Source organism: Acytostelium subglobosum, assembly GCF_000787575.1.
Source record: "Acytostelium subglobosum LB1 DNA, scaffold: scaffold1, whole genome shotgun sequence".
NCBI lineage: Eukaryota > Evosea > Eumycetozoa > Acytosteliales > Acytosteliaceae > Acytostelium > Acytostelium subglobosum.
Window position 1 is genome coordinate 116342 of NW_012236531.1, and position 22903 is coordinate 139244.

General features: G+C 43.0%; 9 protein-coding genes across 9 annotated transcripts; 5 read left to right on the plus strand and 4 right to left on the minus strand.

Moving 5' to 3' along the window:
• Positions 1-884: 884 nt before the first annotated feature.
• SAMD00019534_000560 (hypothetical protein) lies at positions 885-3430 on the minus strand (the record flags this gene model as incomplete). The annotated part of the gene is made up of 4 exons (XM_012903489.1): positions 885-2919; positions 2997-3091; positions 3178-3312; positions 3377-3430. 4 exons carry the CDS (start codon positions 3428-3430, stop codon positions 885-887), a joined length of 2319 nt encoding a protein of 772 aa, XP_012758943.1.
• Positions 3431-4945: 1515 nt separating this feature from the next.
• On the minus strand, positions 4946-6275 carry SAMD00019534_000570 (hypothetical protein; the record flags this gene model as incomplete). Its single annotated transcript, XM_012903490.1, has 4 exons — positions 4946-5198; positions 5312-5765; positions 5832-6080; positions 6158-6275. The coding sequence occupies 4 exons, from the start codon at positions 6273-6275 to the stop codon at positions 4946-4948; spliced, it is 1074 nt and encodes a 357-aa protein (XP_012758944.1).
• A 1531-nt stretch (positions 6276-7806) lies between these two features.
• Positions 7807-9897, plus strand: SAMD00019534_000580 (hypothetical protein; the record flags this gene model as incomplete). The annotated part of the gene is made up of 3 exons (XM_012903491.1): positions 7807-8073; positions 8176-9525; positions 9583-9897. 3 exons carry the CDS (start codon positions 7807-7809, stop codon positions 9895-9897), a joined length of 1932 nt encoding a protein of 643 aa, XP_012758945.1.
• A 375-nt stretch (positions 9898-10272) lies between these two features.
• On the plus strand, positions 10273-12135 carry SAMD00019534_000590 (hypothetical protein; the record flags this gene model as incomplete). Its single annotated transcript, XM_012903492.1, has 1 exon — positions 10273-12135. The coding sequence occupies one exon, from the start codon at positions 10273-10275 to the stop codon at positions 12133-12135; it is 1863 nt and encodes a 620-aa protein (XP_012758946.1).
• Positions 12136-12451: 316 nt separating this feature from the next.
• SAMD00019534_000600 (hypothetical protein) lies at positions 12452-15353 on the plus strand (the record flags this gene model as incomplete). Its single annotated transcript, XM_012903493.1, has 4 exons — positions 12452-13002; positions 13069-13249; positions 13399-15128; positions 15200-15353. Coding segments are annotated over 4 exons (2616 nt in total), but the record flags the coding sequence as incomplete, so codon positions are not given.
• A 186-nt stretch (positions 15354-15539) lies between these two features.
• SAMD00019534_000610 (hypothetical protein) lies at positions 15540-16831 on the minus strand (the record flags this gene model as incomplete). The annotated part of the gene is made up of 2 exons (XM_012903494.1): positions 15540-16225; positions 16306-16831. 2 exons carry the CDS (start codon positions 16829-16831, stop codon positions 15540-15542), a joined length of 1212 nt encoding a protein of 403 aa, XP_012758948.1.
• Positions 16832-17778: 947 nt separating this feature from the next.
• Positions 17779-18297, minus strand: SAMD00019534_000620 (hypothetical protein; the record flags this gene model as incomplete). Its single annotated transcript, XM_012903495.1, has 2 exons — positions 17779-17855; positions 17925-18297. Coding segments are annotated over 2 exons (450 nt in total), but the record flags the coding sequence as incomplete, so codon positions are not given.
• Positions 18298-18773: 476 nt separating this feature from the next.
• SAMD00019534_000630 (hypothetical protein) lies at positions 18774-20094 on the plus strand (the record flags this gene model as incomplete). Its single annotated transcript, XM_012903496.1, has 2 exons — positions 18774-18894; positions 18959-20094. 2 exons carry the CDS (start codon positions 18774-18776, stop codon positions 20092-20094), a joined length of 1257 nt encoding a protein of 418 aa, XP_012758950.1.
• A 571-nt stretch (positions 20095-20665) lies between these two features.
• SAMD00019534_000640 (hypothetical protein) lies at positions 20666-22876 on the plus strand (the record flags this gene model as incomplete). The annotated part of the gene is made up of 3 exons (XM_012903497.1): positions 20666-20933; positions 20964-21126; positions 21247-22876. Coding segments are annotated over 3 exons (2061 nt in total), but the record flags the coding sequence as incomplete, so codon positions are not given.
• Positions 22877-22903: the final 27 nt, after the last annotated feature.

Below are 22903 nucleotides of genomic sequence, written 5' to 3' on the forward strand. Positions count from 1 at the left end.
CTGCATTTGATGTGTGTGTGATTGTGATTGGGATGCTGGTTGTGTAGGTAGGGGTGTGATGGTTGATGCCGATTGGCCCAACTTGGCAGACTGTACTGTTGCCAATGGTGGACTCTGGAATGCAACTGATTGACTCCTTCTAAGTAGTGAGAATTTTGATGATGATGTCGATGATGATGATGACTTCATTGGTAAATGTGTACGTATATATAATGTTTGTTTGTGTATTATTTACAAGGGTGTAGGAGTTTGAATGATTGATTGAAAGAGGTTGATTGAATGATTGGAGGGCTTGCACCATCTGCCTTGAACAACCAATACTTTAGCAGCATACTCTGCAAGGATGAAGATGTCGACAAAAGTTATAGATGAGACTGACCTGACTTGACTCCCCACACTACAATAATAAGTCGGGTATCTGATCAAAGCCCCTTAGATGCGAGTGTCGTTATGTGGGTGGGGGTGTATTTTTATTCGCATCAAGAAGATACTTTTGATTCTGATTACTTTAGTCTTCTTTCTCCCAATATCAAGTGTATGCCAAGTGTTACGTCTGATCTGACTGATAGAGTACTACCCATCATCTCCCACCAAAAAGCGAAGTGATTGGTTGACATCAACACACTCTCTCATCATTCAAACAGAACACGTGCGCACACTTTTGTTGGGCCTTGCGTGCTTGTTTGTTTGTCCAAGCCCATCATCCTGATCAAATACCTTTAGAGGTTAAATTAACAGACAATAATAATGTCGACAACTCTCAAGGTTATATCATAACATATATCTTAAATCAATAGAGTCATCCAACGTGTTGGGGAATAATGCGTGTGTTTGAGTGAGTGGGCGAGTGATGGACCGGACATCCATCGATTGACCCATCTTATTTACAATTTATTGGAGCTTAAACCACTACTAATACTACTTCCAACAACAACGTTATTACTACTACTACCACTACTAAATATACTGCTGAGCTTGCTCTTCTTCTTGGTGGAAACGGGGAATTGGAGTGGAGCCAATGTTATGGATGATTGGGATACTTCTTGTTTGATGTTGAATGGCTTGATGGTGATGACGATGGTCGATGTGCCACTGACCAGCTCCACCAAAGCATCATACCAACAATCTCCACATTTGACCTTGCACTCATCTCCAATCCTTGGTGGCTGAACATTGACCACAACAGACTCTACTGGTGCTATTGATGTATGAGTGCCAGATGATGACGATGATGATGATGATAATGATGTTGATGATAATAATGTCGTTTGATCAATGGACAGAGGTGGGATACTTTGTGATCCTTTACGTGAACCATTGGGTGAGTTGAGTGATCCACTACTATTGCCACCTCCATTCAATATGCTGTTCTCGCTGCGGTGACCATTCTGTTGTAGAGGTGAGGATACGTATTGATTGATCTGTGACTTGTGTGATGACTCGCGTTGTAGGATACTAGAGGTGGGTGACTTCTTGGTTGTTGATGTTGGGCCGCCAATGCCAGAGAGTGACCCGCCAACATTGTATAAAGATGGGGAGCTGGCGAATGCATTGACATGGACATTGGTTGGAGCGACAGCCACACCTTGATATACGTGGACGTTGGTCTCGCTCGAGAGGTAGCCGCCAAGACCTGATGGGTTTGATGTGTGCTCGGGACGATCATTGTCGCGTGATAGACGGGGTGGTGTGCGTCTGGCCTTTTGTTGCTGTTGCTGTTGATGTAGTTCATTGAGTGTTGTAAGCAGTACACCTTGGTCCACACCTCCATTCTCTTCGTGTTCACTGTCAGAGTCGACAGAGGTCGCTGCGGACATGGCTGGTTGCTGGAAGAACTCGGCAGATAGTATGTTTGATGAAGACTTGTTGTGACTGCTCGAGCTTTGCAATGATGGACCAGATGTGAGTGGCGATGGCGAGGACGATGCTATCTTGATAGGTGGGGAGATTGGCACGGATGACGATCGAGCGTGTTTGGAAGACGCTGTGGGCGACTCGGGCATTGGCAGCTCGGTGGTCGACGTGTCCACGACGGGCGATGTCTTGCCAATGCTATTATGACCACTCGAACTATGTGATGTCTGTTGTAGGATGCTTGGGGGCGGAGGCGGGGTCAGCCCCAGGTCCACCATATATCCATCACGCTCCTGCACCAACTGAGCTATCAGCTCTCTCATTAACTTCTTCTCTCGCATCGCGCGTATAAAGTGTATCTTGAGTTTCTGGATCGTGTGAGTCATGTCCTTGCGCTGTGCTTCCAGCTCTGCCACGCGCTCCCTCATATCGAGCGAACCATTATCATCCTCTTGCTCATCGGGCGAGCTGTCATCGTCCATCTGTGACATTGGAGGGGGCAGTACCACCTTGACCTGCTGCTGCTGCGCATGCATCTTGATCCATGGATGGTCGAGCAACTGGCTGGCGGTGGGTCGCTTGTTAATGTCGCGGACAAAGCAAGACATCAAAAATTTCTTGAGCTCTGGCGATATTTTGGCGGGCAGTGGTGGATGCGGGTTGTTGACCATGGCAAACATTGCTGGCATTGTGCCCAGCTCCCAATATGGTGGCGAGCCCGTCAGCAGCTCGAGGATCGTGCAGCCCAGACTCCAAATATCGCAGGCTGTGCTACGCGCGTTCATGTCCATCTGGATGACCTCGGGCGCCATCCAAAATGGTGTGCCTACCACTGTCAGCTTGCGATCCAATGCCGAGTATGTACATGATCCAAAGTCTGCCAGCTTGATCACACCCTCTTTGGTGATCAATATATTATCGCTCTTAATATCTCTATGTATTACGCCCTTGTCGTGCAAATATTCTATTCCACGCAACACCTGACTGATGTACCGACTCAGTAATGGTTCCTGGAAGTTACCATATCTCTTTGCAATCTTTGCCAATGATCCACCTTCAATGAATCTAAGTTTGTGTGGGGTGAGTTAGTGTGAGTGGGTGATCACATGGAATCATTCCAAGATTGTGATTGTTCAACTTACTCGAGAGCAAAGTAGAGATGCTTGGATGTCTCATGAGACTCGATGAACTTGACTATATTTACATGTTGTAAAGTTTTTAACAACTTTAACTCTTGCTGTTGATTGTTGAGATTGATTGTGATGGATTGATTGATTGATTGTTAATTTCCATGTATCTTCCAATGTATGAGATAATACTTACAATGATGGCAGGTAATTGTTTCTCTGATATAATTGATTTCTCTATCTGTTTGACTGCAAAGAAATCACCAGTCTCTGTATTCAATGCTTTATAAACCTTTCCAAATGCACCTTTTCCAATTGCCTCTCCTATTTGCTAATGGTATAAATGATAATCATTAGTAATTATTCGAATAATACTACTCCATTGAATGACCTACATATTTGCTCATGAATGAGCTATCGCCAGAGTTTGAATGAGTAGACTCCATCATTTAAAATTTGAGTTTAAAGGTATTGTTCGAACAAGACTTGGTCAATTCGAATTGTGTAAAGTGGATAGAGTGACTCTAAGTGTCTTGGGTGTAGAGTAGGTTCAATGGCAATGACCAAATGTTCCAAATGTTAAGTCTTAATTGAGTGAGTGAGTGAAGCAGCAAAGTGTAGCAGTAACCCTTCGTTCGAATAAAGTTGGGAGAGAGCTAAACTTGTCACAACCCTTGGTTGTCTATCTATTCTATCTATCTCTATCTATCTCTATCTATCTATCTTTTGTTATTATTGTGTGTTGTCTGTCGTCTGATTGTCAGTGCCAACAACAAGACGAGAGTGTGTGTGATATTTTTGAGAACTTGATTGAGTGCGTGAAAGGTCTATCTTTGTTGTTGTTCTTTGTTATAATAATATTAATAGAGAGTTATGTTTAGAAGCAACAATAACAACAACATCAATAATAATAATAATAACAGTCAAGTAGACCCTTGGTTGATCAAGCAAGTCAGGTCAGGTCAGGTCATGTGTTGGGTGGTAGGTAGTAATAGGGGATATACATAACACAACAAACACACTCCTTCTGTTTTCTTGCTTTGTTTGGTTATATGATCATAACAAGTAATTGAATGTATGTGCGTGTTAGTTAGTGTGTGTGATAATATGAGTGATCAGTGTTACGTCGTCGTCTTTAATGTTATTATGTGTGTGTTGTTGAGTTGTGTTGAGAGAGTAGGAAGTTAATAAGTAAGGGGGATATTGACATTCAGATAGTAGCCCCGATGACAACTATCAACTCCTCCATTACCACTTTTATCCACGATCACCCCAGGCTACAATAATACAACCACTCCCACATCATCATACAGTGATCACACGGTGTGGTAAACAATGGGCAATCATCACTGAATACATATACAATCATACAATCACACTGATACATACAGTAATAATTACATTATCACATGTGATTTTAAAAAGAATTAATACAAATAATAGGTGTGTCTACAAATAAGTATTGATCAATCACACACCAAACTGCACAATAATACTGACTCTCAATCACCTGTCTTATTGATAGTTTGATTGATTTATTGAGTGATGCACAGACAATTGTTGATTGGACGACATATATATCTCTGGATGTCGATATGACAGATATAAATTGTCTGATCAGACGCATGATTATGCGTACATTGGGGGTGTGACAGATAAATGTATGAATGAATGAAGCATGCTTTACTTTATCTGTCGTCAATCTTAAAACAAGGCAGATAGGGACTAGTTTAAAGTATGATCTAGTTAAATCCAGGCTTGTTCAGATTGATGGTTTGAATCTTGGATTAATCCTATTTAATGTAGATTACAACTCAGTGCTGTCCAGTGCACCAACATCAAAGAATCTCCTTCAACTTATCCTGGAACATAATTAAGAATGGAAATATTATTATTTTTGGGGATGGGGGGATTTATTATTTATTATTATTATTATGTTTAGATACAATGATTGTTTGATGATCTTAGGATCTTTGCTTCTTTATGAGATCGATCATCTTGGCAACTCTTATATCAAGCCAATCCTTGTATGGGAGGGCGTGCAGCCAGTCTCTAGGCAGGTTGGAATATCCAATCTTTGCTCCCAACAATCCACCACAAACGAATCCATTACAATCGGCATCTCCACCTTCCTTGACAATCATACTCAAGGTATCCTTGAAAGAATGGTTGGACCTTAGTCCCCAGAAACCAGCTCCAAGTGACTTGAAAACATAACTAAAGGGGTGCGAGGAATAATTAGTATAAGTCACATGATTGGTTGGTGTCACGTGATCATCGATCACGTGATTGATTAATGTCACGTGACATTGGGAAAAAAATAAACATACTTTAGAGAATCTGGAGCAGAGAGATTGAGTGACTCCAATGATGTGTTGTACATTATCTCTTCAAACTCGGCACGCTCTTGGATGGTGGTCATCGTGCTGGCCAGTTTGCTGACAACTTCCTCTATGAGATGATCGACCTCTTCATTACGATTGGGTGTTTTCGGTGTTCTCTTGGTCTCCACGTTGGTGAGCAGTATGGCAATGGCAGTGCTGACGGCAATGTTTGATACGATGCAACGTGGATCAAAGTGAGTGGCCTTGCACATTGATGTGGCATTGTATGTGACAGTCTCCATATTATCATGCGAGAACAAACCAGTAGCAATAGCACGTGACAATGCAGCATTATTTGAACATCTTCTTCCAGATGTAATCCAACTCTTCTCACTAACAAAGAAAGGATCCTTCAAGAACTGGCCTTGTAAAATGATTGAACTACCATTGAGTCCCAAGCCTGAGTAATAGGGTCCAAGGACATATTAGTATTTTGATTGAGGAGTTCCAGAATGATCAAACATACCACAAGTATCACCTAGATCAGAGAATCCAGAGATCAACCATTTCTGGAGTCTCTTTGCAAAGTTGATTTCGTTGGCCTTGCCTCCAGATTCAATGAGTGACTCAAGAGCAACGATCATTTGATCGGATTCATCAGTCCAGTCACCCTTTGGCCATCTGGCACTATGCGAAGTCTTCATAAATCCTGGGAAAGGTATAGCACTACTTCCATAAGCCTTCATAATTTGTTCCTTATTTAAGAACTCGGTTGCTAAAAAAATAATAATAAGTGTCATTGTTATTAATGACTGATGGGTATTTCCTAATTTGGAAATAAAGATCACTTACATAGACCATATGCATCTCCAATCACTGAACCATAAATGCATCCTAGGATCCTATCATAAAGTGGGTCCTCCATTGTTGCCTTGTCCAGGCCTAGCACTTGATATTTATCTCTGTCCATTTCTCAATAAATATTAATTATTAATGATGATGATGTAAATATTATATTTATATATAATTAGGTATTGATTGATTGATTAATTAATTTGATCAACTTGATTGATTGATGGATGATGGATGGATGGATGATGGATAGAGTGCTGATCGTTTGATGGTTGATATCCAGTCAACAACAACAACTGAAATCAACTACACAGATTAAGAGGTGATGGTGGTGGTGTGGAGCGGAGAGTTGGTTGACGTCAATCTAATAATGCAGGTCGAGGAAGAACAGTAAGCTTGCTGAGGTGGAAGCTGAGTTGCGCAGATGCATCCAGCTCATATCTATCTTGATTACAACATTGACATAATTGCATTATGTATGGGACGGGTCATCATCATCACATCACCATCATATACAATACATTACATCATGTCTCTTTGTTTGTTTGATTGTTTGATTAAATTGTTTTGTTGTCTGGTGTACCCGTTCGTTGGCGACGCGCCGGGATTGACGGCGACAGGGCTGCCACCATACATTGGCCAATGCATACCGGTGCAGAAGTTAACCAATCATCAACGCCTGCACTGTAACATTGTGTCTGTCTGTGTGTGTGTGTGTGTGTGTAAGTGTGTTTGTGATTGAATGAATTCGTGTATCTGATTGATTGATCATCACACAATGTGGAGGGGTGATGGCCGGGACACACATACATACAGAGATGATTGATGGTGATAACTATATCATCTTGACTTGTATCTGTCCGACCATCTTTACCATCACCAATCAACCGTCGTCATCACCAACAAGCACAGATCCCCATTGTAACCACTGGTGTAAATGATCATCATTCCTTGTGTGTGTATGTCATTATTGATTGATTGATAAACACCCGGTCCTTCATTTGTGTGATCATTCATTAATGATATGATCAGATCCACACACTTAACTTATGTTGGATGATCAGACATCCGGCTGTAATGGTGGTTGATAGATATAGTTTTGAATGAGTTAGTATGTTTGTTGAACAACATACACACGACTTCTTTGATGTCTAACTTCAAATGTGGACAAACCGATATATATGTATTACATGAACTTATATTTTAAAGTTAGTTAAGTTGAGAAGTTAGCGAAACATTTAATCAAACATAAACAAATAGTATCTGTTACAACTTTTGATGTACTTCCATTCATTCAATCTCACTGATTCCAGATTTAGGGTCCGAAAGATGATTGTAAGGCCCGTTTTCATGATCGGATGAGAAGTTTTGTGGGCCTCCAATAGGCCCAGGGGTCAATTATTTGAAACCAGCACTCAACTCATTGTGCACAAGTGTGTGGGATTGACTTTGGAAAGGTAGGATTAGGTTTGTGATCAACCAATCACCTAGTCCTAGGTGGTCTAGTAGGTATCCACGTGTCTCAAGGGAGGGAAGTGTTGTTGTTGAACAATATCTATCTAGTCAATTAAACACTTTAATCAAAACTTTAATCAATCAAACAAATATAGTTATAGTATAATGTTACTTGTTATATATTGTTGATATGAATGTATTGCAACACTACAACTTCAACTACGACTACTTCCAACAACAACAACAACAACAACATTGCTGATCAGTTTGATATTATATCATCAACTTCAACGACAACAACACAGGCATCACAATCACCAAATATAATATATAGTGGACAGTTGGCACTTTGTGTCCTGTCCAAGGACTCCAAAGAGTCCAACCACATCAACCATGACCTCTTTGTAGATAAGCGTGTAGTATTAGTATCACCAAACATACTCTATTATTCAAATATCAATGTAACTATCGATCAATCAAACATCCACATCTTGTGATCACACACTGGAATCATTCCAATCAACCAATCAATCTAACCCCAACCACTGACATGACACACACAGAGCTTGGAATGCAGGGACAATTTGGTACTTTATGGAAGTAGTGTGGAACCATTCCAGACTGATGGAGCGGATGGCGAGATATTGGTATTTGATGTGATTGAGAGCGCTACGTGTTTGTTACAGTCTGGCGCAGCGGCACCACGTGTGTTCAGGTTCAAAGCGTTGGACTTGACTGACTTTAATGCATGGCTCGACCTGCTGCGCCTCTACGCCCAACAACCTGATCACTGTAAACAAACCTCCAAATCTCTGCCGCCACTAAAGAGGGCAGCCAATGAACATCACCATCGCAACTTTAATCAATCGGCACCAGCCGCTACGCAGGTGATTTATGCTGGCGAGTCGGTCGACACGCCCACCATCACCCCGCGTCCGCCCCGCGACTGGGACGAGGACGAGGTATACCTAATCGAGATGTTCCCGCAGCTTGAGGTGTCGGTGATCTTGGACGCCATTGATTTCTGTGGCAATGATCGTGATGAAGTCATCGCACTTTTAGCGGCTGGCATCCGTCTCTCATTCCAAGGCGACCTCAACACATTCTCACCAATCGACCTTGGCCATTCATTACACAACTACCAACCTGTTGGCAACAACGGAGTTGGTGGTGGACGCACTCCCAACACTGAATCCAAACTGTATCATTACCAACAATATCGCAACAAGAACAACAACAACAACACCTCGCGAGAGGTATCCAATAATTCATCATTATCAAACTGTACCAATACCAACACAAACAACACCAACACAAATACCAACAATAACCTGGACAACAATAGTACACCAACATCATTCTCCTATTCGCCAATGGCCGGTGGATCAATTGGATACTATGGTTCTTCCGACAACAAGTCATTCCTAACATTCCCAAGCGTCAAGGTTGAGTTTGGTCAACAACTGTTGCCATCGCCACCAACCACCACCACAGCGCCACATACATCATCCAACCTTCCCTCCTCCTCCTCTTCCTCCAACACCAACAACAGCGTCCCCACACTATCACTGCCACCTGCAAGTCAGTCGCGACCAATTCAATGTAATATACCAAAGAGCAAGATACACTTGTCCATAAGAAAGCGATCACCATCCAAGCAACATCAACACCATCATCATCAACATCAACAACAACAACAGACACAACATCAGACACAGACAATGGATAACATTGTCAACAACATCCAAACAACTACAACTACAGCGTCTCCTCCTCCCACACAGCCGGCCCAAGTGCCTGCCTCAATGGTCATATTTAGCAACATCAATGGGTGGCGACCATCCACCAAGACTGGTCCCGCCTGGGATCTATCCATATCCATAACAGGATGTTGTAACTTACGTACCCATACTGTAAGTTTGATTGATTGATTGATGTCCAAGACACTCACTAACTTACTATATATACAGGAATACAAGATACAGGTAAAGACAAGCTTTGCGGAATGGACAGTGTTTAGACGATACAATAACTTCTTGCTGCTTGATAAGAAGCTGCGTAGGGTAAGCAGTGTTGATAGGAAGTTATTGTTGGTGTTGCCATCCAAGAAGTTGTTGTCATTCTCCAACGAGGTCATTAGGAGTAGACAGGTATCACTACAAACATACTTGACCACATTGTTACAATCACATCCTGGTCTGTTCTACAGTGAATCCATTGTCAATCTATTCTTCAATGGTGACTTTACCTCTGACATGTTCACAGTTTCCGCTCAACAATTATAATCACTCATTCTTTCATTCATTCATTATCATCATCATCTATTAAACAAAGTTGGATATTGTACATGTACCAGGTTAGGGCAAGGGTAAGGGTAAGGGTAAGGGTTAGGGTTGGGTTTCGAGAAAGTGGGAGAATCGCAAGATTTGAAGACAATAGTATCTCTCACTTTGTTCATTCCTTCATTCATCCACTCATTCATTCAATCGTTCATATAAGATCACATGATGGATAGAACATCAACAACATCAACAACAACTACAGAAACAACAGAAACAATAGAAACAACAGATAGATGTCATATACATAGTGATTGTAAAGTTGACTCTATTTGTCTATCTTGTAGACTACTCACTTGTAAACGATGTTCGGATAATCATATGGGTCATGAGTATGCAGAGTTGGACAAGGTTAGACAGAGTAATCAAGAACATATGGGTCCGGCCATCGACCGTATCTGGACATTGGTTAGACAGCATGTTGGAATGATACGTCATCACGAAGAGCAAGAGCGATCGGTACACCGATTCTTTGAACAACTGTACAACTTTATCATGGTGGAGGAGAAGAAGGTTTCAAAGCCATTTCAACAGCAACGAGACAAGAGCATGGCGCGACTCGATGAGCTGCTTGGTCACATTGACAAGCTGACCTCTACCATGTCCACGCCGCCCACCTACACAGTGGCCAGCGATGAGAATCATCATCTCTATCACGCCGACTATGACTCTGTCTACCAAGAGTACTTGTCATCGCTGACCAACGGCGGGCGAGACGATGACAGTGATGGCGACCTCGACCAACATGATCAATCAAACACAACGCAAAGTCTACAGTCATTGCCAGCTGAACAACTCAAAGCATTGGTTGACAAGCATCAGACTATCACAGACTTTATTCAATCGAGCCGATTACAAGAAGTAGTGGGCGAAGACAATGACAAGGACAAGGACAAGGAAAAGGACATCACAACACTCCCATCAAATGTGTTTAGACAACTGCTCAAACTTGAAGCGGCAGAGTTTGCTCTGGAGACGGATAATGACGAGGAGGATATATTGTGTGGCTTTGGATTCGACGCGTCATTGTTGGAGAAGCTAAAGGCTGACTTGAAGAATGTGTACGAGGTGGACTTCTCGAGTGCACAGTCAGTGGCCACACCGCCACGCTCACAACTCTATTCACAATACCGTCTGAGCAGCATCTATCTGCTGGGCGGCTACGACTATCCCAAGTTCCACCCGCTCACCTTTGACATTTACGACCTGGCCACAGACGACTGGACCTCACGCATGACTCACGAGCTGTTCACGCCCGGCTCCTTCACGCCCTTCACCAACCCCTTCATGTCGGCAGTCAACACGGGCGATCGCATCTATTTGTTTGGAGGCGACGCCGAGTCTAGCCACTACTTTGTCTACGACCTCAAGGCCAAGGCCTGGGAGAAGCCCATTGCACGCCGGCTATTGTCGGCGGGCGGCATGGGCATCTCGGCCTGCTACGACGGACAACGCTACATCCATCTGACTGGCGGCTACAGTCACCAACGATGTCTGGACCGCGTGGACCGGTTCGACGTGTCCACTGGCGAGTTCATACTAAACGTTGGCAAGCTTGTCGAGCCACTCTACAACGCATTCACCTTCTGGCATGACTCGCACCTCTTTGTCATTGGCGGATGGCATGATCGACGCGAGGGCACCAACAATCCCACCCTGGCCATGTACCATCTCAGCACCAACAACATACTCTCTACAATCTCAAACAACAATGACAACTCAAACAATGGTGGTGGATCACTCAAAGACTCTCAAGGATCAGGATCAGGATCAGGCTCAGGATCAATCAGTAATAGTATAAGTGAACAGAGTCTGGTGTCATGTGTGGACTTGAAGTGCACGTCTGGTGTGGAACGAGCATGTTTCGATCCGATACAAGGCAATGTTTACTATATGGGCTCGGATGAAGTGTTGTTCAGGATCAATGTGGAGACGGAAAAGGTTGAGATACTACAGCCCGTTCCACTAAGCTTTGAAGAGTCTGAAAAAGGTATACATGGAGCATCATTAATATTTGGAATGGACAATAATAATGGATCGAATCTACATCTCATTGGTGGAAACATCAACTTTGTCTATCAAGTCAGCAGTGCAACCTGGAAACGACTTCAATCGCCTCCAACCGATTCAACGTGGCAATCAGCAACAGGTGTCACTAATTCACTCACTCAATCACTTACATAAATTGGACATCATATCACGTGTCCGATGCAAGGCCCATCGATGGATTGATCTGATTGATTGATTTTGGATGTGGGGTGGGTCCATTGAGGACCAAGTTGCAAAAATGGATTTTGTAGGTTTGGTGGGCAAACGGGGTGGTTTGGAGATTGTTGATGCTTGGCTTGGGTTGGATCAATGAATGAATGTGAGTTAGATTGTTAGTTAGTGAAAGAGTGAGTGAGAGTTAGATACATTGTTGTATCTGTTGTGTACAATGACAACAGATACGTCTAATACGACATCGACATCAACAAATACGACAACAGCAACGACAACGACGACAACTTGGAAGTCACATCACATGAGTGTATCACTGGCAGCGAGTACATCAGTCGATCACTCATTATCATCAATGTCATCAACAACAGTAACAACAACAGATAACAATCAAATAGATGGAGGCGCGGCGACCAATGCACAGGGAAGCGCAGCAAGTGCATCTTCACCAGCAGCCAACAACATCAACAACAAGAAAGTGACAGCAGTTAACATTTGTACATTGTTAGAGGCGATAAAGAAAGATGACAGGGAGTTTATAATGGAGTTTTGTAGGATTAATGTACGAGTGATGGCAAAGCTGGATCTGAGAGATAGTGACGGCCGAACACCACTTCATCACTGTGTCGAGTACGATGCCTACTCGTCTCTCGAAGTCTTTCTCACACAGACCAACCTGCTCAACGACATTGTGCACAGGGATCGCGACGATTGGTCCCCTCTACACTATGCCGCACTCTTTGATCGCATCGAGTGTGCCCTCCTTCTGATACAGCATCAGGTCAACATCAACGCGCCCACGAACGAGTCATGGACACCATTACATGTCTGGTATGTTTATAGCTGTGCACTTACCTGTCGCGATCACTACCCTCATTGACTAATTCAATCAATCAGTGCTTGGAGAGGACATTCAGACTTTGCTGCGATGCTCATTGAGAAGAAGGCAAAGCTGTCGTTGAAGAATAAGCAGGGACTGACAGCTCAACAGTTGGCATTGAACTCCTATCACTTTGCTTTGGCCAATGAGATTGGTGAGGCATTACAGACAAGGGACGACGATGATCATCTCTCAAACATCATCACAGACGAGCTATCACAAGAGATCTTGGCCACAATACAACGTGGCGAAGTGTTGACCCTGGACACATCAATGTAAGCGAGATAGAGTCGATGTGATGGCCTTGCATGTGTCGCACTGACTAACTGATATCCCCACACGACAGCAACTACAATAATGTTAGAGATATACAGGGTATCACTGCTCTGCACTTGTGTGCACTCCATGACATGGCAGAGACGGTGGTACAGTTGATGGAGCGAGGTGGAATGCATGTAAATATAGTAGACAACAATGGAAGAACTCCCTTGCACTATGCCGCGTATGCCGGCAAGATCGACGCGATGAAGGCACTGATTCAGCATGGTGCCATTGTAAATATTAGCCTTGGAAACACGGTGGTTGTCGGCTCGTCCGCCGCCGCCAACGCCGCCAACATTGGTGGAAAGGTACGCAAGGAGTACGGCATCACACCCCTGCACGAAGCGGCCTCGAGCGGACATGTCAAGGCCGTGGCCTTGCTCTGTGCCAATCAGGCCCAGGTCAACGCTCGATCATACTATGGCACACCCCTGCACTACGCTGCATCGATTGGCGCAGCTGACTGCGTTCGCTTCTTGTTGGAGAATGGTGCCGACATTAGGATACGATCGGATCAGGGCATGACACCGCTGCACGTGGCCGCCTTCCATGGATGGACAGAGTGCATCACCACGCTGGTGGCGGGTGGCGCTGAGGTCAACTCCAAGTGCGAGGATGGCAGCACACCATTGCTCAAGGCGACACTTGGTGCATCTGGCTCCGAGACCAAGGAGCACAACCTGCAATGTATCAATTCGTTGTTGGAGCGAGGTGCTGATCCAAACATCCCCAACGATCAAGATGAAACAGCACTACACTTTGCCGTCTATTATGGTCTGGCGGAAATTGCACAGGTACTCATTGGACGTGGCGCCAACCTAGAGGCACGCGACAAATGGGGCGAAACTCCACTCCACAAGTCGGTGTACCAGAATCAAAACAGGACTCTCGAGTTGCTGATTGGAATGGGCGCTAGGATGACTGCAAGCAACTATGAAGGCGAGACAGCACTTCATGTGGCCGTGCGCAAGAGTGCCTCTGAGTGCACACACTCACTTGTGGCCAAGAACGCGCCGCTCGACTCACTCAACAAGTACGGCGAAACACCCCTTCACTACGCCTGCATCAACGGCTCGATCGAGTTGACAATGTTATTCCTGGAGAAGGGCGCCACGCCCCATCTACCCGATGCACAGGGCGACATCCCATTGATGGTAGCACTGCGCAAGGGATACACAGAGATCGCATTGGCATTGATCAGATGGGGTGTTCAAGGAGGCAAGAAGACCAGCGAGATGGCGACACGTGACTCATTCTCAGGCGAAGTCAGAGAGTCTCCACTCGTCTCGCCCATGCTACTCCCCAACCACTACAACGAACATGCACTTCATCCTGCTGCAATGGCTGGATACAACGATTGTGTACTGGCATTGCTTGGAGTGGGTGCTGACATCAATGAGAGCGAGTGCTATGGCAACACACCCTTGCATGGCGCATGCTACAGTGGCAATGCAGACCTCGTCGACATGATGATCAATATGGGTGCAGACGTCAATCGAACGAATAAGGATCATGTCACTCCACTGCATGTGGCTGCACTATGTGGACATTCGAGAGTGGTCGAGGTGTTGATGTCCAAGAATGTCAACTGCAATCGATGTGATCGCAATGGAAACACACCACTACACTGTGCATCGTTGGCAGGTGATATCAACTCAATCACCTTAATGCTACAATCCAATGAAGTATCAATCGATGTCAAGAACTCCAAGCAATGGACTCCACTACATATGGCATCATCAGCTGGACATCTAATGTAAGTTAGTCCTCCATATCATACTTCAATCATTCAAATACTAACAATCAAAATCATATGATAATCATTAGATGTGCAAGGTTCTTAATTAATAATGGCGCCAATCCTAGTATTAAGGATATATCTGGAGATACTGCATTTGATATTGCCAAGTCGTCTGGACATATTGACACTGCAGCCTTCCTAAGGAACATTAAGCCAAAGAAGGCTTTGAAGCTGTTTGGCAACTAGTTAACTGCGAGAGATATAGCCAGCCAGCCATGGCCCATGGGCCAAGCTAGGCCTTCGATTTATTTATTAATGATTCCACACAACGACCAACATCCCATCAGGCACACATCCAAAGCCCCCAACCTTGTATTATAATAAACACGATCATTGAATGATCAACGACCATCACCTCGGGTAATACTATATCGTATTCTGATTTACTGAAGAGTTGGACAGCTGTATCAATGAGTTTACAATCTTTAGAAGGTTCTTCAATCCAAACAGATATCCTTCATCAATATTGTTGTTGTTGGTATTACTACACTCTGATGTTGATGTTGATAATGATGATGTTGAAGTTGATAATGATGGTGATGTTGGTGTTGACTTGTCATGAATGCCATTATGAATGGTCGGACTGGCATGTGCAAAGTCCACCATCTTGATGCTTAACTTGGCGTCTTGAAGATTGTTACTGCTGCCATCGTAGATGAACAACAATGAACCACCGTAGAACTTGTAGCATTGTTGTTGTTCAAACAGTGTGACAAACTGTGCCAACCTCTTTGAAATGGCCGTCAGCAGCTCAGTCCTAAGTCTAACGCCATTGTCTAGGAACTTGCATATGACCATCGGTACATCATTGGCTCGCAACTGTCTGCCATAATATTTATCAAACGCTTGATACTCTGAAGTGTTCTGGTCGAATACCTTTAGACCACATACTCTGAAGCCTAGTGCAGAGGATGTTGTGGCACGACATTTTTGTTCCATCTTTGTTATCTTCTCAATTGGTGAATTGACTCCATGTTGCCTCGTTCCCATCTTTAGATCAAGTATACATGGATGTTTACATAAGAATGTCAAGTCTTCTATCTTTATATACACTATATATAGTTTGATTGATTGATTGACATGTTAGGAAATATGAATGAATGATATATGGAATAGTTCCATCCAAACTTACAATTCTGATTCTCCTTTGGCATCTTTACAAGTTTGTTCCTCCAGTGATCATAGTCGAATATTGAAGAGGATGAACTGTTCTTGCATGATTGTTCCAGATAGTCGTGATCCAATGATTTGAGGTCAATCACACCATAGTACTTGGGTGTAAAGTCCAAGAACTCGGGATGTGACTCCAATGAGTTGTAGAATTGATACTCTGTCGACACCAGAGGCTTCAGCACCTTGCCATCCGGCAGTTTGAACAGTGGTGCTTGACCGGCAACCTGATGTGACAGCAAGTTCAAGTCTGGTATTGACACTGATATACTTCTTTTTCTGTTACTTGGTGGCAGTAGTGATGATTGTTGATCTTGGTCTCCTTCCTCCTCTGTCTTGTTGGCTTCTTCTTCGAATGATGGTGGTGTGATTGATATCATTGGCATTGTCGGTTGAGATGGTGGTACTGCTGCGGCTGTCACTACATGTGATGGCGAATTCATTGAAGGTGGAGACGATTGTTGTTGAAATGGTTCAAACACTGACATGAAAGTTGGTGATGTCGACAGAGATTGTGATATTCTATTTCCGCTATGATTGATCTCTATTGGTTTGGTATGACAGACATGATAGTCTTTGTTCAAGTCAAGTATTGAGCTACCTTGTGAATGTGATGATGTTGATAATGATGATGTTGAAGGAGGTGTAATATACATTGTGTTTCCGCAATGACTACTACTAATTCCTCCATTATAACTACTACTACTATTCATTATTGTTGCCATTGTTTCATTGATATCGTTATTATTACAAACTTGATATGAAGTTGTAAGAGTAGGTATCATATTAATGTTGTTATTTAGAAGCTCCACTTTTAAAATTACTATTATCTGTTTTGTTTAAATAAATAAATATTACTATTATTGTTGTTATTATTATTATTATAGGTTTGTATCTGTACTGTTTGTTTGTTTTGAATGAAATGGAATAATGAGAAACATTAATACTTTCAGATCTTTTTATTCTTCAAGGTCAAACAAACTTCTGTTCTTCTCTTGCTTTTGTTTGTTTGTCTCAAAACAACAACAATGTTTGCAAACAAAAATCATTCATTTCTCAAAAACTGAGCAATTACTTACTTGTAGAGATATATGTATTAATAATGTTTATATGAATTGATGAATGAATGAAATTGAATTGAATTGAATATAGTCACACTATTCTCACTTTGAAATTGAATCGCATTCACTTCAATGTTGGGAATGGTGTGATGATGTGGTCGTGGTGATGTGAGTTGGTTGTTGGATTGGGGGTTCTGTTGTTGTGTGGTGTGTGGTTCGTATGATCGAGTATGATTGTGTGTGTAAGGTGTGTGAGTGTATATTCGTGGTCTACAGTATGACCCCCATTATCATCATATATATATTATATCGGCATGTTTATTGACCTTCTTCAATCAATCAATTAATTAATCAATGAATCAATCAAATTAATCATGGCTCATAAAATGATCCATCATCGCTCCAAACAATGCAAAACCTACACATCCACCTGCTGCCGCTTTAGGTCCGGCTGTATTCAAACATGACGTGTGTTAGTCCTTTTGATGTCCTACCACTGAGTCGATCGAGATAAACATACCTTTTCCTGCCAGTACTGCGCCAGTTGCACAACCTGCGTATAGTGCGTTTAACTTGTCTGAACGACCACGAGCCTTCTCAATGACACATTCGGTGCCACTGTACATCAGTGTGATCAGTGCGAATGACTTGGCACTGCGAATACCTGCGCGACCTTGCTCCTTGAATCCATCGATAACCTGCTTCCACATGGGCGCCGGTGTAGTCGGCTCGATGAAGCCACTGTTTGGCGAGAACAGCGCACCAAAGAAGAATCCAAGTCCACCACCCATCACACCGCCTCTAACTGCGGCTGTTATACAACTGTTCATAATCATAGCACCTGTCGCATCATAAGGTGGTATATTTCTTAATATAAGGCACAGCCAACYTTTAGATTGATATCCTCTCGCAGCAGACTCAATGCAAATGCGTTAGCTTCCTTTTTCAGCTCCTCCATCGTCTTTGGTTGTTGAGGTTTGTTGATTCATATCTCTATCTCTATCTCTATCTGTATGTATGTGTATTATGTATGAATGTAGTATATATATATAATTATACAATGTTGTGTTTGTTATCAATAAATGAATGAATGAATGAAGACGAGTTGATTACGCAAGATTGTTGCCGAGTCCCATAAATTGAGATTGGTTTTTTCATTGCCAGATTCGTTCGTCAAACATCAACCAGGTACAAAGTTGTTGACTTCATTCGTTAATTCATGAGTTTAATAATAACAATATTAATTGTAAAGATAGATAATATATAATATATAATAATGGCTTGGGGAACATTACTTAATAGTGAGGAACAGGCAAAGGCTCAGATAACAGCATTGACACAACAACTTAGAAGAAATGCAATTCAATCAATGTTCCTCATTCAATCATTCGTGACAGTGACACCAGAGTCTGCTGCACTCATCAGTGATGCACTTCAATCAAACACCTCCCTAACCGAGTTAAACCTAAGTGGTCATAACCTAGGTGTTGGTATGTTCACTCAAACAATCAATCAAACAAGTTTGAATACATACTTATACAATCACATTCTTAGATGGTTGCAAGGCATTGAGCAATGCTATCAAGTCACATGGAGGATTGACACGTGTATCTTTGGGACATGAGACATTGGGATCGGATCATGATCAACTTGAATTGTTGATGGATGGAATGTTACAATGCAAGTCATTGTTGCATATTGATTTGGCAAAGAGATCATTCAATGCATTGAGTATGAAGATTGTGGAGAAGTATGTAGTGGAACATGTTAATATTACAATGATAACCAGTTTGGATCTATCCCAGAATGCATTGGATAATGAATCATTGTCATCACTCGCTCGTGTACTCAATCATACCAAGGTCAACAATCTAAATCTTTCACTCAACTCATTTGATCACAATGGATTGGAATCATTCGTGGACATCATCCTACAACAGTCGTCTACCAAACTAAACTTGATCAACTTGACAGGCAATCAACTTGGTAATGGAGGTGGGCAACAAGTCGCCAGATTGATGCAAGCCAACAGATTGCACGAGGTTGAGATCAATGAATGTCATATTGGCGACGAGGGCGCCAACGCACTCGGCCAAGCTTTGGTCCAATGGCAGGGACTCCACCTTGCCGCGTCAGAGAATGCTGGATTCTCCAATGGACTCGCATTGGGCATCAGAGAGGCACTCAAGTCCTCATCACAGGTCCAACCTGGACAACTAAGTCATCTAGCATTGCGCGGATGCAACATTGGAGATGAGGGCGTCATGGCCATCGCCGAAGCAATTCAAGGTGGACGTTTGCCAAAGCTGACTGTATTGGACATTGCTGTAAACTCACTGACATTGCAAGCATTGCAGGCAATTGGTACAGTGCTGATGGCAGACAACCCCAGCACAATTATCAGTCTCGACATTAGTTGCAATGATCTTGGTTTGCCTGGTGTGGAACTAATTGGACAATGGTTACAATCAAACAAACTACAATCCCTTGAAACATTATCATTGAACAAGATCAACATTGGAATTAATGGACAACTTGCCCTTTGCAAATCACTCACCAAGTTCCCTGCCTCACTCAAGATCATCGAATCCATGGGCAACTCTGGCAATGTAGAAGAGAGTGACGATGACTTCCTCGACGCACTCGATGACCTCTACGAAGAGACCATCATTGACTTTAAGTGGAAATAATAATAAGTAAACGATTTGGATCAGTCAACCAATCTTTTTGAAGATGGCAGATGACAACTTTTTTTTTTCATTCTTGTTTTCAAACCGACAAAAAATCTCAATGATGAAAAAGTCGAACAAAAACTTGCCATCTCCCACTCAGAGTGATGATACTTCGTTTTCTAGTTAAACAGAAATGTGATGATGTCGAGTGTGTGGCGATGCATTGCACCACAATGTAATCAATGGGAGGTTGCAGTACTCTGGCACAAGCAGGACATCCACCCTATTATTGCGGAACAACATCATTACAACCACAAACACACCAATCTATTTACATTTATTCATGTTCATTCATTCATTCATTTATTCATTATTCGTTTATATTATACAAATATATATATTACTATTATTTATTTATACTTTGTATAAGTACACATACCTACCTCACCTCTATCATCATTGATTGATTAAATGATATAGTCTCACGAGAGACATAAAAGACACAACAATAGATACATATACAGATAGACAAAGAGGGAGTAGTAGTAGTAGTAGTAGTAGTAGTAGGAAGATGAATAATATATATTATATACAATTATCTATATTGGCTATATTCATTGCCAATATATTATATAGTTGGTCATTAGAAGGCAAGAAAGATGTTGATTGGATACATCATCATATTGGTATATTCGGTGTCTATATCTTTATTGCATCAATACTCTACTTTGCAGGATTCTTTGTAATGATATTACTAAGTTTCACTGACTTTTTAAATGATAACAATAGTAATAATAACATTAATAATAGTAATAATAATAGTAATAATAGTAATAATAAGGAAATTAATAAGTTTAGTAAACTATTTATGAATATTGATCGTAGAGCTATACGTGCAATTGCATCTCTATGTTTGATAGTCACTATTTTCCAATTTTTAAGCGACACCGATGCATCACTTGAGCGTCATGGTCAGTACAACCTAATCATCCTTGTTGGTATCGAGATCCTATATACATCAATAGCATTATTCTGGATCATTACATTAAGGTATGTCATCATTCATCATCAACCCTCAACCCTCAACCCTCAACCCTCAACCCTCAACCCTCGCCTCGACCCTCGACCCTCGACCCTTGACTCTAACCCTCAAACCTCGAATTACTTCAGATTCTTTAAGTTTAGAAACATTGTAATATCATTGATAGTTGTTGGATTTGTGATTGGTGCTGTGTTTCAATCAAAGAGGACAGAGTCTGTTAGACGTTGGCCTGTTGGAATTGATGGCAAACAGTTTATGTTCTCGGGTGATAAGGGTCAATGTCAGATTATAACAGACTTTACACCGTGGCCTGACTTTATACCAAAGGGCTTCACAAAGTACTTGGTGGGCACACAGAGCTGTCCTCGTGACAAGCCCTTCTCGCATCTGTCGGCCGATCACATGCTGACGATTGAGTGTGGCGATGGCGAGGAAGCTTCGTTCACACAGTCGCCAAACTTCTTCACCGCCATGAAGGAGCACAATACATTTGGTCGTGAGCTGCGGCCACTCGACGAACTATACTCGCCACAACAGACCGTCACACCCTACAAGGCAGGCGAACCAGTGAGAGTACTCGACGAGACTGTAGTGGCCACGTGTGGCCAGCGACAAGAGGTCCACATGCAAAACGTAGCCAAGGACAAGGTGTTGGAGCGAGCATCACATTTTAAGCAGTCGACTGCGACTGCCGCGACAGGGACTGCGACTACAGCCACAACAGCCTCGACCAAGCCAATCAATATATTGTTTATGATGATCGACGCGTTGTCCCGCGCACACTTTAGACGAGCTCTACCAAAGACATTCGATCGCCTGCAGGCGATTCAAGACGCTGGACACTCGACCGTGTTCCAGTTCATGCGCTATCATTCGCTCAAGCCCTTCACCGACCCCAACACAATCGCCATGTACACTGGCTACAACTCGCTCAACTACAATCATGAGTTTGACAGCGAGCTCGCCGCCAAGCACAAGCGGGCGCCACACGACTGGACTCGCGACCCGCTCTACTTCCAATCGTTCAGGAACGACAGCTACTCCACCGCCTGGGTGTACGGCTTCTGCGAGGACTGGTTCCAAGCCTACCTCTTCAAGAACAAGCCGGCCGACGTGATCGATCACGAGCTGGTGTTGCCGTTCTGCTCGCCTGAGGCCTATCCCCCACAGCAGCCTTTTGGCAACTTTGCCGGACCCTACTCATTTAAGCGTCGATGCATGGGCAACGAGATGATACATCGTCGCGTCTTTGACTACATCAATCAGTACTGGGACAACTACCGTACGGTGGGCAAGATAGTGCACGCTACGATAATGGATGCCCACGAGGGCACCATGGATGTCATCAAGTTTGCCGACGACGCATTCTCAGATTTCGTCGGCGACGAGATGGCCGCACGCTACAACGACACATTCATGATTCTGGTCGGCGATCACGGCTCACACATGGGACCGTACTATCTTTGGGCACCTGGTGGTCATGTAGAAGTGGCCATGCCTGCTTTATACTTTGTGCTACCCAATTGGTTCTTGGCAGCACATCCCGAAGTCAAGACCATGTTATTGGCCAACGAGAACAAACTGTCGACACCATTCCTGCTCTACGACACATTACGAGCATTCTCCAAGTATCCAGAGTTTGGAGGCATTGATCTACAAGACATCCACGATCAAAGGACATCAAAAGGACTACTCTCTACCATACCAGACGATATATCCTGTCAAGATCTTGGTATACCCTATGACTTTTGTCAATGTCATTGATTGATTGATTGATCGGTGCAC